The 15210-nt window shown below is 38.3% G+C and overlaps 1 protein-coding gene across 2 annotated transcripts in view; it reads right to left on the bottom strand.

Annotated features, from left to right (window-relative positions):
• Positions 1-15210, bottom strand: part of igsf21a (immunoglobin superfamily, member 21a) — a 177742-nt gene that overhangs the window by 18249 nt on the left and 144283 nt on the right. For both annotated transcript variants that reach the window (XM_040005530.1, XM_040005539.1), the window contains 2 exons: positions 14285-14400; positions 787-1267 (listed from right to left, as the gene is read on the bottom strand). In XM_040005530.1, the coding sequence (XP_039861464.1) occupies positions 787-1267; positions 14285-14400 (597 nt within the window). The remainder of the gene's footprint in view (positions 1-786; positions 1268-14284; positions 14401-15210) is intronic.

The raw sequence follows: 15210 nt of genomic DNA, 5'->3' as shown, positions 1-15210 counted from the left end.
TCTTTGTTTTTGGAATTAAAAAAAACCCCCAAAAACAAAATTTTTAAAGTCAGAGTATGTGTGTCTCTCTCTTCGATCAGATGCTATTAAAACTTAATGCTAAGTTTTCCCATAAAGTGTGACTCCTGTTCTCTCAGTATTTGTGTAGCTATTCCATCTCCTTTGATCGTTTGCAGATGGACAAACAATAATAATCCTAATGCCACTGCGTTTTTCTCCTTCTAATGAAACGGCAAAATTAAGACACTATGTCTCTGACACACTAAAGCATATTACTGAAGAGCTTAAAGGAGGTTTTCACTGAGGTTCGAAGAAGTGGAGCATCTCTGTGACTGCCTTTCCTATAATAAAACGTTGGTCAGTGTGTCTAAATTCTCATCTGACTTCTCTAATTCAGGCTGACTTTTTCAATAACGCTCCTGAGTTAACTCAATCTAGCAACAGACAGCTCGATGAATTGCCCTGTCATTCACTGTGAGTTTTGCATTCAGTGTTAAACTTGCAATCTGCTCAGCTGTAACACAATTAAGCAGCATCAAATGAAAATCAGTGTTGTTCTGAGTACATTTGCAACGAAGACATAAGGAGGCCCAGTCGGTCTCCAAGTGCGGCAACGGGATACGAGGAGACAGCAGGAGATTAAAAGAAAAAAGAAATGAGAAACGAGTGTATGTCTTGCAGTTTTTTGGGTGGCTGGGAAGTGGAAAAGCGGACAGATGAGCAAAAGGTCTGTGTGGGAATGAGTGCAGCATGCAAAAGCAATGAGTTGGACAACATCCTACTCACCTAGAGTGACCTCTGTCTGCATAGGCATGGACAGTGCTGGATGCTTCACTTCGCAGCTGAACAGGGCATCATTATCTAACTGGGGGTTGAGGGTCCAAGTAAGTCGGGCCTGCACCACCACAGAGCCATCACTCTGGGGGATGTGAGTGTGGCTAAAGTAGTAGAGTGGGTCTGTGCTGTGCACCCAGCGGGGGAACTCCCGGCTCACTACTGTCTCTGGAATGACCTCTGTTGCAGGGCTGGGTTCGTAGGCCTGTTGTCCATGAGTGTGGACACGTTGGGGGCTCTCTGTGTACAAGCGGGGCGATCGTCCTTCGGGATCCAAGAGGGAGAGGGACCGCTGTAACTTAGTGTCATCAAGGTCCCTGCTGATCAGTGGCCTGGCTCCTCTCACCCCTGCTGAGCTGCTCCCCTGGTCGTTGGCGGACGGTAGAGTGTAGGAGATCACTTCTATCAGCTCACCATCTCGTTTAAAGTATACCTTTAGGCAGAGAGGCGTTGAAAGAGAAAAACAGATGGAGTGGAGAGGAAAAAAGAAAAAAAAAAAAGACATATTTAACTAGATACTTTATCTTTACCAGAAGAGTACACACAAATGCATGACTTCAATTTTGCCCTAATAGAATATGTGGTCATTAGGAGGTATCACAACAAGCTGCGCGGTAAACACAATATTGACATATTAATTTCAACACTGATTCTCATTTTAGTTCTATTTTGGTGCCAATAACTACTGAGCACAATATCTGTCTTTTCACCTGCTTAATGCAGCTGAATGGTTACAGCCTATTGCTTACGCTGTCTGTTGGCTGTTGGCTGGGACAGCAGCATACAGTGGGATTAATAGATCGGCAGGAAAGATTAAGAACAGAGAGCCCACACAGTAAATTTTGTTTTGCCACAGAGCCATTACACTCAGTATAGAATGTGAAAATATTCAGTTTTTGTTCTCTGTGTTTTATCATCATAACAGCACCACTCACATTCTTATTTCTTTCCTTTCTTAATTGTTAAACATATAGAATAATGGCGTTTTAATTTGAGAATTGTCTCATTTCCTATATCATTCTGCAGTAGCTAGTGCTGCAGTCAGGGATTTCCCTGAATATTACAAGTGTTTCTTAGCATTTCATGCATCACATAATTTCTCCAGCTGCCTTATCTCTCAATAGAGAATTCATACTCCCATTTCTGCACATAACCTCCAGATATTAGCATTGAAACAAGGTTGTGTAGTTACAGCCTGTGGTATTTTTTGTGCTGTTAATGAACAGAGATTTTAATCCGCAGCTCTTTGGGGAACCTTTGGTCATTTGAATTTAGTTTTTTCAAAGTATTATTTGTAGTTCTACAGTTCATTGCTTAGTATGTAAATTTTTTGTGCAGAGACGATATATGCTGTCTCTATATTTGCAATAGGGAACTTTACATTTTATGACTCTTCCAGCAAAAAGAACGATTTACATTTGAAGTGACAGCACAGCACTGGATGTTTTCCATCCCCAACAACAAGAAGAACATCATCAACATCGGGGTAAAGGTCAGTTCTAAATTACCAGTATATCCCAATGTGAAACTACCACAAATGTTTCCAGGTAATCATCACACTTCTTGAAGTTTGCTTTAATAGGTTACTAATATGTAATTAAAAAGAAATAGTGTTGAAATTTGCAGTCCTGGGTCATGTTATTACCACACATTAGTCTTATATTTTTGACCAATCTTTGTCCTTTGATGTTCATATTAAATCCGTGACCCGTTCCTGCTTTTTCCACTTAAGAAATATTGCCAAACTCAGGACTATTGTCTCCACAACCGAACTGCAGATGCTTGTCCACACCTTTATTTCCTCCCGGCTAGACTATTGTAATGCACTTTTCTCCTGTGTATCTAAGGCCTCACTAAATCGGCTCCAAGCGGTTCAAAATGCTGCAGCAAGGCTTTTAACCCACAGCAATAAATTTTCCCATATCACTCCTATACTAAAATCCTTGCATTGGCTTCCGATTGGGTATAGATATAAGTTTAAAATCCTCACCTTTACGTTTATGTCTCTACAAGGTGAGGCCCCCATCTATATCTCGGAGCTTCTCAAACCCTATTCTCCAAAGCGAACTCTTAGATCCACTGATAGTGGTCGTCTATCTATTCCACGGACTTGTCTGAAAACAAAGGGGGATCACGCTTTTCAAACCCTGGCTCCAATACTGTGGAACGGTTTACCCTCCTCACTACGCACCATCGACACGGTGGCCTCTTTTAAAAAACAGCTTAAAACTCATCTGTTTAGACAGGCATTTGGGTAATATGTTGTCTTATTTTATATTTATATTGTACTATTGCTTGTTTGATATGCTTTTATATTTCTTCTAATATTGTTCGTTTGACATGTTTTTATGTGAAGCACTTTGTAACAGCGTTTTTGTCTTAAAAAGTGCTATATAAATAAATTTTACTTACTTACTTACTTACTTATAGGCATATTTTATTTCCACCTAATTACCACCAGTTTCTGACCTGTTATTATTACCTGTTGTTATTAAATAAACTTTAATGTAAAACTACTCAGCACCACTGTTGATACAAGACAATTACTTGGATTTTTGGCAATAATTTGTTACTTCCATCTTATTACCTTCTTGTTTCCTTTTTAATATGACATTATTATCAAACTGTAACAGAAAGTGCTTCCTAACACTATAGTAATTAGTACAAAAGTAAAGCATTTCAAATGTCATATTGAAATATTTACACTTAGTGGACAGCTTTACCCTTTTGAGTCACATTCACTGTTACATCAATGTTAATTGTAATATGAATATTATTGACAAGGCTGCCTCCGTGGGCCCTGCTGCTACTGGACACACAATATCATTATGAGCTGTGTTGTGCTGCAGGGGATTTTTGTGGTATTTATAGCTTACTCATAAAACTTTCTAATGCACAGCAGATGTTGCTCAAACCTGCACAACACCTACAGTACAGAGATACAACAAATTTTCTCTCCAAAGTTTGCTTACTTTCGGTTGTTGTAGTGATTGGCACTTTTTCCTCCACCAAATTTTTCTACCAGTCTACCTCATGTGACAGCCTAAAATTCAATAGCACAATGGGAAGTGAAAACATCAACCTTATCCACAATGACCCTATTGCATCTGCTGCTAATTCCTACAGCTACTCAACAACTTGCGTAGAGAAGAAGCTTTTGTCAATGTGTACTGCAGCACCTCATTAATTATCACAGCAGGTGGAGGGAGAGCAGTGCGGATTAGAAAGATCTATGCACCTGTTCTCAAGCTTTTGTTGGACAAAATGGTGTGGGTACACAATAACACCTGTGTTGGCTATAGATTGGTATAATAGGGAATTAATTCAGTAAGCCTAGATAACTGATTTGTTTCCGTAAACATTAACAGACAAGTTCATTTATAGGCATAAAAGAAATATTGATTAAATGTCTGAATGACTTAACAGGGTGCACTGAGCCCTGTGTTACGTCAGCTCTCAACATGTTGGAAATAATACATTATTGAGGTGTTACTTCCAGCAAAATATCAAGCATACGTTTGCTGATTCACAGTAATCTCACTGTGACTAAAGATTTTTTTGTCACCTGTCTGGTTTAGTTAAAAGAAAAGGAATGAATGGATGTTTTATCAAAGACATGAATAAAATGAATGACACAAATGTAGCTGCAGGGAGAAACTAAAGTTCTATTTCTGTTTCATTATTCTGCAGTTCTGCTCCTTTCCTCTCCCATTAACAGATCATATGTACAGTGGGACATGGATATGGAAACACTTTAGACAGCGATATAAATAGACATATTCGATATGAAAGTCTTCGAAGAGGAGTTGAGTTACACAAGTCTTTTTAGATTATTTGTTGTGCTGTCTAAATGATTACAGACTAGTCATATTTATTGTGACAATATTTTTCTCAGTGTTAAACAGTATTACCATCATCAATTTTGAGACATTTTCCACTTGATACTACTTCTGCATTACTTGTGCCTGATTTGCTGAGCCATACTTTGTGGATATTAAATGCAAATTAGTAGAATGTGTAAGCTTTAAAAACATTCTGTCTTATACCAATATTTGTGAGACGTTATTGAATATTTCAAGCTCAGAATGCTAACTTGTAAGACACCATATGCTGAACAAATTGGATTTAGGATTAAAATAATCTGTAAGAGCGGAATAAAGTTTTCCAAAGCCAATATTTAACATCTTGTAAACTGTTCTCTGAAATCAATCTCATGGCATTTCTGAATGTACTGAACGCAAGGAGAAACAGACATAGGACACGGTTACTTGCATGATTCGTGCTGCAACAAAATAAGCTAACAGGACCCTGTGTCCTTGTAAATATTAATTTGAACCAACTAATTCATCCTAAAATCTATGCACAATTAAGGAGACATCTGCCATCGCTGCTGTCTTGGTCTGTTTTTCTTTAAGCTACCTACTAATTTGCTAAAAATCCCATTTCCCACATTTCCTTGTTTGACAGGCAGAGATAATGGAAAGCACATCACTTCTTTCATTCTGTACAAATGAGAGAGCAAACACTGATTAATTTTCTACATGTCATTAGAAAGCAGCCAAAATAACACTGAGGATGTCTCTCATTGTGATGCATGCCTCCAAAAGATGATAACGCTTCACAAAGTGACATGGGCACTTTTGGCGGATACGACTTTAGAAGAATCACCTTTTTGGATATTATGCGTTCTGATGAATGCACTTGTTTTTCTTATTGATAAGTAGACTTTCACAAAACAGGCAATTTCTGATCTTTTATGATGGGTTGATTTCCAAACATGTTGTGGGAAAAGATAAAAAGTACATCTGTAGTATCACGTAGGAGATTAGGTGCATTATATAGTCTGTAGTCATGACAGTGGCTTATGCCATACATTTTGCATTTTGCTGCCCCAGGACCTGGACTGGAATGTTCACTCTCATGTAAAAGAGGATTTTTGAGGGCCTTTGGCATTGCGGCTCTATTATTCTCTTACAGTGCTATTGCACGGAATAAAGTGATTATCAATCATGGCTCTGTTATAAATCCCAAAATACTTCATAGTTCAATATGTGCAAACAATGAAACCAGACACAAACCACTTACTTCATTCTAAAATGAATTAACCCAGAAAAAAGAGATATGCAATTCTAAGCCCATATACAATGCCAAGGCAGTAATGAGTGGCGTAAGAAGGGTTTTGCATTCCCTTGTGAATAGACTATGATGAGAGCACCTGCACTCTGTTCACTGCCAAAATGCCCCCACCTCACCAACATCATGAATTCAAAACCTTTTCAAAAATGTAACAATAATGCATTGGTCCATATACACCTTCATGTTGCTGCAATTAATCATGGCAGTGTCAAAAGGACAAGCCAGTAATTTTCATAGTGACAGAATGATTCAACGGGAGAGCAGAAGCAAGAGAAACAGGGAGAGAAAGAGCACAGAGGCAACGAGAGAGATCCTGGCCATGGCTTAATCAGCTTTCCTTCTTATTAACTGTCATTATCTTTCTTCTTTTCAATCAGTGCTTGCTTGTGCTCTGAGGATGTTCTAATAGTGGCACTGGGAAGCTATTATTGATATGCCACCAGCTTGCCTCAGCGCTTCAGATGCAGACAGATCTTGAAACATAATGGGTGACACTTTTAACTCATGCGTCCATTATATTCAGCCCTCTCAAAGCTGCAGTTAGGAATTTGGTGTGTTGGGTGTCTCCAGAAAGTGGTGAGAAGAAACAGGTTTTTAAAAAGGATGAACTTCCAGACACTGGAGATACTTCAAGGAGTAAAATGTGTTCAATATATGAAAATATGGTGGACCTAGTTTATAAATGTAAAGTACAGAACATACACTACACATTGTAGCGCAATTGCCTAGCATTGCTGATAGGTCTGATAGGGTAATATATATTCTAATAGTAAACTGCTTCTATCACCTAAACACTTAAACTAGCATAGTCTACTTTTTACAGAAAAGAAAAAACAAGTTTAACATTACTGGTTGACCACATTTGCATATTTTCTCAGTTCTAATTTGACAATTAAAGAACCAATAAAAGGGAACATAGTCAGCCAGATGAAGGAACAGTAGGAGCCTTATGAAACTGCCTAGTATAACAAGACTTGCAACAGTATATTGGATGAAGTTCAGCACTTTCAAATTTCTATGCTAAGCCAGAATCATGTATCAGACATTATGCTGGATGCTGAAAGGATGTAAAAGGATGTTGCATAGCAACAGGGACTTTTTCTTTTCTTTAAGAGAGCCAAACAATTTATCAAAGCAAATACAAAGCCATGCCTGTTTAGGACAAAAGACATTTTGTATTGAATGGTCTATAATAGCTCATGAGGTTCTTCTGCACAGCGATAAGAAGTCCACGCTGAGTTGACATATGGCGCTTGTACCTGTGGTTGGCGCTGAACAGCGGAAAGGCATAATTACATGTGTGCATACTCTGTATTGTAGGGTAAAACAGAGATATGGTAATGTAATGAATTGGGATTCAAAGAATACTGAACAGAAATATGTCAGAGAAACTTTTAACATCAAGGAATGAGGTTTTCCTGCCACAGAGAGAGCTAATCATCTGCTTTATAAAAGCCGAACCAGGAAACATGTAAGCCAATCATGTTCATTCACTGCAAGCACACAGTTGAGGTTTTCAGCTGTGTGGTGTTAGACATATCTTTAGTTATGGTAGTAAAGATATAGGCGCACTTACTGTTTTTGGAAGTTTAGGTTTAGAAGGAAATGTAATGCATTAGTGAATCTTTCACTATATGCTGATTTTTCCTCTTACCTGCTATTCTACTCTCTTTCCTTTTGATGTTGGTTCATTATTTTTTAATCAGTTGTTTATTTTCTCCCATTCAAAAATGCAGCTACCAAAATAAAATGAAACAATTTGAAAATATGATGGCTAAAATAAGCTAGTAAACTCTACTGTTTGCTATTGAAGTCTACAGTAGCTGCTTTGCAGCATAATTAGCAGCTCTCATTTTTGTCTTCACTCTGATAGTAACTCTAAGTATTGCTTATACATAAAAGGAACTGTATGTGCTTATTGGCAGCATAAAAAAAGTTTTGATACCTGAGAACATAAAAATTGGAGTGAATTCACATTAAAATAATCTTATCATTAAAATTAGGTTATGCATTCATGATTACAGTGTATCAGCGGCAATGAATGTAAAAATAATGTGAAAATGTGAAATGCTTTTCGCTCATGCTGATGCACTTACAGAGAATCATAACCTATGTTTGCAGTTCTGCTCAGCTTTATGGAGCTGAGATCATTGTTTTAGTTCTCTGCCCCTCAACTTCATTGCTAAGGTTCACTTACAGCAGTTTCACTGTGTTGGCCTCTGCTGCTAAAGGAAGCTGTTTCAAGTCTAAAAACTCCCTGTACATTCATTGTGTATGAATGCCAGTGGAACACTTAGCTCTATAACAACTGCAAGCAAATAAGCAAATGTGGAACGACAGCTGTTAAAATTTGGTATTTTTAGCATCTTTGTACTTTCAGTGTTCACCAAGGATATTATGTTATCTCAGTTTTGACAAAGACTGGGTTGAAGACACAAAATACAAGTGTATGTTGTAGCCTGAAAAGCCAGTCAATACAAAATTTGTTTTATTTCAAGTCTATGTGAATATATCTTATTCGGCCCATTCTCCAAGACTAAAGTATTAATAACATTTTTTCCCTTCAAAGACTAAGTGGAAAACATTGTTATAGACCACCATACTTTAGAGTACAAAATGCCAATGAATGATCATATTTACTAGCTGTTACTAATTGCTGGCTCAATCAATTCAGTTGGTTTCTTTGTAAGTTGTGAGTCCCTATTGAGACCAGGCTTGCTATGATATGACATTGAAAATAGAGCTGACAACAGCTCATTTTGCAACAAGCCCCGGGCAGTAGCACCGACAAAGACTAAATGAGTTTCATCAAAAAGCAAATGGAGCTGTTTGAAGTTGCAGCCACATAACTGGGCCAAAGCAGAAACACTCAAGCAAATACTTACAAACCTAATAATGAGGTTTTATTATGCAGCATGACCGTAGACAATAGCATAAATAGAACAAATGGACACTATTTAAATGTCATATTTCTCCTTATGTGTATGCAATATACGAGTTAAAAAACAACACCACAACAAAATGCTATTTCTCCGGTGTAAATTTCCTTTTTCAAACCTTATATCTACCAGCTATAGTTTGATTTCAAAACAGGTACTTCTTACTAAGTTTTGTCATGTCATTTGGTACATTTTAAGTGTCAAATATTAAAATAATACATGACAGAACTAAGCATGTGCTACAGCCTTAGCTATCAAATGACATTGAATAAACAAAAAATAGTTCTTCCTTTTTTCTTTTTACCCATTAAAAGCACCACAGTTAAGACTTAGAATTGGATTAAATATAAATTTCAAAGGGCTCAGTGAGACTAGAGTGTGAAAGTCTATTCTTAAAACCTGTCAGAGAACATTGGCAAGGTTTTTGGTTTATTATACGAGTACACAGCAAGTTAGACAGGTCATGATCAGTTCTCCTCTGAGGCAATGTTTCCGTCCAAATTGAAAGTGTTTTCCTTCTCGTGTTCCTTGAATCAGCAGACGTGGCCTTATATCTTACATCACTCTAGTCCAAACACAATATTCGCATATATGGTGCAGAGCTAATTCGCAATACTGAAACTACTGTCTGTACAATATATTTGGTATATTTATTCCTATGCTTTTCTATTTGGAGCAAACAAATCTCATTTTAAATGAATTAACCTTCTTTGGATGGTTTGATATTCTGAGTGTGGAAGCTTTTGGACCCTGTACCTCCTGTGCTGTTAAGCTTTAATTTAAAGACACTTACCTGGCTTGCTATGGGGCTTACTGCTAATAAACAATTGAAATACTTTTTGTAACTTAGTCAAGTCACTTTTATGATATTTAAATGTGCATGATTTATTGAAACATTTTTTATATTAACAAAACATTTACATCCTTTGCTCATTTATGATCATATCAACAACTCTGCAACCTGCTACCCAAGGGTTGCACAGCTCAAAGACTTTTAGTGGTAATGCATTTTTCTGGTTATTCTGACACCTCATGAATGCCTTATATTCCACGCCATGACAGCGCTAGGAACAATAAAAGGCCCTTCACTCTAAAGTACTCACATCCAGGTGTTTTCACTTAGATGGGCTAATTAAACCCCTTCTCTGGACTGTGAGTTTGTACAAACTGTGCCGGACTAAAATAAAATCCCCTGTTTCGCACATTTGTGGAACAAGTTTAATCTTTGTGTTTTTAAGGGGGAAAAAACAACAACCTGTATGGTGACTTTAACAAACTGCCAGCAAACTGTAGCTCTACTCAGCTTCAAACAGAATGAGTAAGAACGCCTGTGTGGGTGTGCAGGACTAATAAAATCTAATACAATTTTTTTCAGGGTTTGTTGTGGCAAAGGTCCTCAGTGGTAAAATAGAATTGCTTAAAAAAGGTGCTTTGAAAACAAAATTATGTCATCTTTTGGATGCCATTGGATTCAGGTTTCCCCATATGATTAATGTAGGAGCTCCATTAAAGGTATTAATGCTTTATGACAGCGGTCCCCAACCCCCTGGCCTCGGTGAGTTGAGGCTCATGTGTGAAATGTATGGTTTTCAGGGTTTTTATCGGTTTTCAGCGTTATTTTGTTATCGTTTTGATCGTTAACTCGGTTTTCCTGGGTCTTTTCACGTGTGTTATGAATAAATCTTCTTTTTTTCGGTACCGGTACTAGTTTTATTTTGTTGTATTTGTCCGCGACACCTTAAAGGCCGGTCCGTGAAAATATTGTCGGGCATAAACCGGTCCGTGGCGCAAAAAAGGTTGGGGACCGCTGCTTTATGATATGTTAGTGTGGAAGGTATAGTGGTCATCAATAGTCAGTTGGAAAGGTTTCTGTGTTTACGGTCTTTCATGTCTAAATCAAGTTCAACCAAATAGCTTGTTACTTTTATGTAAACCTATGATTTTGTCCATTAATTTTATTTTTTTGTAGACATGCCAGCAATCATTCTTTCTAAACGTCAAAATATTAATTAGAAACAATGCTGCTTGCTTTTCCCCCAATTTTTTTGGTCCAGTCTAAGATAAGGTGCACTGTTTCATGCACATATCCTTTATTGCAGCGTGGTATACTAAGTAGCAGATTTCCTCTAATACATTGGATCGACAATTACAATATAAACTGGGGGAACTTACATGAAGTGTTTTCGGCTGGGCATTGTGTACCTGGAGTCAAGTGTTTTTGTCAATGCACAAAACCCTATATTTATAGATATAAGTTGTAATGGCAGCTATTACCTTCATGAGTTTTTATTATATGGCGTGCTGCAGGGAGGAGCCTGTTCTAACATTTGAATCCGAGCTTTATTTCGAGCCCCTGATGGCTCTTTCTTGCTTCACATTCGTAAACCCTCGCAATACTCTTTCACATGATTCTTCATTAGGTGGTAGACGAGGTTTGTTGTGTCGGTGTCTGTGGTGGGGACCAGTTTGCACAGTACATTTTTCTGCTCTGTGTCAGACTTTTCATTAACTAATAAATTCCATGCTACAGAGGTAACCCCTACTTTAGAAATGAGCTCCTCGATTTGTTCTGGCTGGTCCTTCTGTATTGGTGTGATGACTATTGCAAAACGTCATCTAAAGCAATGAAAAAATATTGTAGTAAACAGTGTGTTTTGCGACAGCATGAAACAAATGATATAATATGAAACGACAGTTGTTTTAATATCTTTTTCCATTATATTTCGTCATATCACACATCCCTAATAGTGATCGATAGTGAAATGAAAAATCACATTGCTTTTTTTGTTGGTTTAATCTCAATTCAGTGACTAAATCATTCAATTGGTCCATCACTGACAAAGCTAATTAAAAGCAATGTGACTTATCCTTTTTTTTCACCAGTGCGTCAGAAAAAAAGGACCCAGCAGTGCTTAGCTTTAATGGCTTTAGGCACCCTGTGAAATCATAACAGGCAAGAACCACAGTAGACATCACACTATCAACCAGGAAGTACCTGAGAGACGGAAATCATGTTCACCTTGTATTCACCTCTCACTGAGCTCATAATTGCTGGAGAAAGGTGCACTGAGGGTCTGGAGTCCATTACCATATACCCATGGACAATGATTAATGACCCAGTGGGAACTAACAGCAAGTGACTGCTCTCAAACAGCGTCCGTAAGCTCATATGCCACCAAACATCTGAGTATATACTTCAGATATTGTAAGACCTTGTTTTGCACTTCAAAGCATTGAGAAAAATGTGACTGTGACTAACACAGATGCATACAGCTGTATGCATCTGTGTTTCTAAATGTGTGTGGATAAGGGTGTATTGTTGTGGTTGTGTGGTCGCAGAACCAGGGTTTTGAGTAATTGGGCTATGGATTCTTTCTAGTTTTGTATTTTGTATGTAAAGATCGTCTTTGGATACGAGTTCCATTGATGGAATTTAGCTTTCTATTCACACTGTTATTTATTTGTGTTTACATGTCTTCTTTGTATAAGTTCTTTATGGATTTGTTATTCGTGCCTTTAGGTCTTAGCCTGAGTTCCTGATACACTTACGTTAATTTACTTATTTTGTGTTCCCATCCTTTTCCTTGTCTTTGTATTTGTCTTTTTATCTTTCTCATTTGCCTGTTTGTCATTTGTGTCAAGTTAATCTTGTCCCCCATGTCTGTTGTTACTCTTCTTTCTATTTTATTTTGGCTATTGTTGTTCTCTGGGTTTTGTGTGGAGTTTTTCTTCCTGTCTTATTACATTGTTTGTGTTCCCACCTGTTATAGCTCCCCTCGTTATCTTGTGTGTGTATATACTGTCTCCTCTTGTCCTTGTTGCTGTGTGTCACCTTGCCCTATGTTTCCTGAGATTTCTGGTGTCCGGGTTGCTGTTTCTGTTCATTAAATGCTTTCGGACTGTCTGTAGTCCATTGAGCTTATGGGATTAAAGTGGAATTTTGAGTTTAATTCCTGTTTCTCAAGTCCTGCATTTGGGTCCACGATCCACAACCTTGACATTAATTATAATAATTATGTGCGAATGAAATAACCTCCATAACATGCAATTACATGAACCGTGTAAATTTGATCTACTCATTTTATTGGCTACATTGCACAACAAACATATTTATGATACTCAGTCACCGGTCAGTTTGCCTTCTGTGGATCTAGAAAGCATATGATAGGGTACCAGGAGAGGAATGGTGAAAGTGTATGAGGAAGTCAGGGGCTGCAAAGAAGTATATGAGGGTGGTAAAGGACGAGTGTGAGGACAGCGAGACAGTGTGGGGTTGGACTGACAGATGGGTTGAAGTTGGGGGTGGAATTACACCAGAGGCTAACTCCAAGCCCTGTCTTTGCAGTGGAGATGGACAGGCTGACAGATGACGTCTCCATGAACAATTATATTCAGAGACAACATTGTAAGCTTTATTTAGAGTAGTGAGAAGCTGAAAGAGAGTCTGGAGAGGTTGTGGTATGTACTGGAGAAAAGAGGAATGAAAGTCAGTAGATGCAAGAAGGAATACACGTGTATGAATGAGATGGGGAGAGGTGGAAAGGTGAAGATGCAATGAGTAGAAGTAGTCAAGATGGATTTTAAATACCTAGGGTCAACCTTACCAAGAAATAGTTAGCGCACAAAAGATGTGAAGAAGAAAGTGCAGGAAAGGCGGAATTGGTGGAGACGAGTGTGATTTGTTACCGAAGGTCAGCAGCAAGAGTTTCACAAGACATTAGTGAGACCTGCTATGATGTATGGCTTGGAGATGTGGCACTAGCAAAAAGACAGGAGGCTGCAGGTGGCAGAGCTGAAGATTTTCAGTGGGAGTGACCAGGAGGGACAAGATTAGAAATGAGTACATCAGAAGAACGGCTCAGGTTGAGCAGTTTAGAGACAAAGTTAGAGAGGCAATGTTGAGATGATTTAAACAGAGGGAGAGATATAGAGTGGATATACTGGACAAAGGAAGTAAAAAAAATGAAGCTGCCAGGAGGAAGAAAAAGTGGAAGACCACAGAGGAGGTTTCTGAGAGAGGATCTGCAGAGTGCTTGTGTGACAGAAGAGGGTGCAAGGGACAGTATTACATGGAGGAAGATGATTCACGGTGGCGACCCCTAAATTGAGTAGCCAAAAGAAGCTGAAATGAAAGTAATAGCAGCACATATTTTAAATGACTGCAGGAAGATGCCTTCTAAACTCTGATATTATTATTTAGCAAATAACAGCAAATTTCAGTGGGACGCATATATAAATAGTACTGGTCTGTGCACTGAAAAACAAAAAAACATGCAACAGAGTTTCTGTTTGTCTATAAACAACAGGGATCTGTGTGCTGTAAAGGCAAGTCCCAATCAAGCTGGCAGCATGGTACATCTTCAGCAGCAACTCACCGATGGGGCTGGTTTCCCTCCCTTTGCAGTGCAGACAAGAGTCAGATTCTGGGCTTGGTATCGACTGAAAGGGGCTGGAGTGTTTTCTGCCACCACTGATATGTTGTTTGGAGGTGCTGTGAAAAACAAGGGAAAAGATGTGTGAAACAGCATCCTAACACACAACCTGAGAAATTCATAAACACTTACAAAACATCAGTTTTCACTTTCTCTGTGCATTGCAAGAGTTATTTCGTGATGAAATGTCATTTTAGGGTTATACATGTAGGTGGAAACCCTACTGGCAAAACTGACAGGAAAGTAAGAGCAAGAAAGGGTAAGCGGATAAAGAGAATTGCAATTCTGTCCACATATTTAAAACTGACTAAAACAAATATAGAGACCTACTTTATCTATCTACTATATCTATTTTCAAAAGAAAGCAAAAACCTGCTGTGAGAATCTCAGCTTTAAATGGAAACTGAATGGCGGGGACAATATGTTCGAAACTCCCCAGGGCTCATGCGAGTCGGATAAGGCTGATAAGGTAGAAAATCTCATACATATCATATCACTAACCCTCTATCTGAATCTCTCTAGGGATTCCAGCAAGTATGTCATGGTAGTGTAAAGGGAAAACATGTGAGCAAGACTTCACAGCACTTTAGAGGAGCACAGGGAGGGGAAGGGGGTAATGAATGGAAATCTCACACGTTCCCCAGAAAATCAGCTGTTCAACATGCAGTGCTCTGGTCCTTTTTATGGCGGCTTAAATATGAACATACATACTTCACAGACCACTGTGTGATGGTTTAAATGAAATATTAACAGATACCTGGTGACAGTCATGGCTACCTACACAAGGACTATCTGAGTTTTGATCAGGAATGCAGAGCATCAAAAACACTTTTCACAACATTTTCTATTTTTCTTTCATGTAATTGTGT

Source organism: Simochromis diagramma, unplaced genomic scaffold, assembly GCF_900408965.1.
Source record: "Simochromis diagramma unplaced genomic scaffold, fSimDia1.1 OVJJ01000320.1, whole genome shotgun sequence".
NCBI lineage: Eukaryota > Metazoa > Chordata > Actinopteri > Cichliformes > Cichlidae > Simochromis > Simochromis diagramma.
This window is presented reverse-complemented; position numbering and strand designations above follow the sequence as displayed.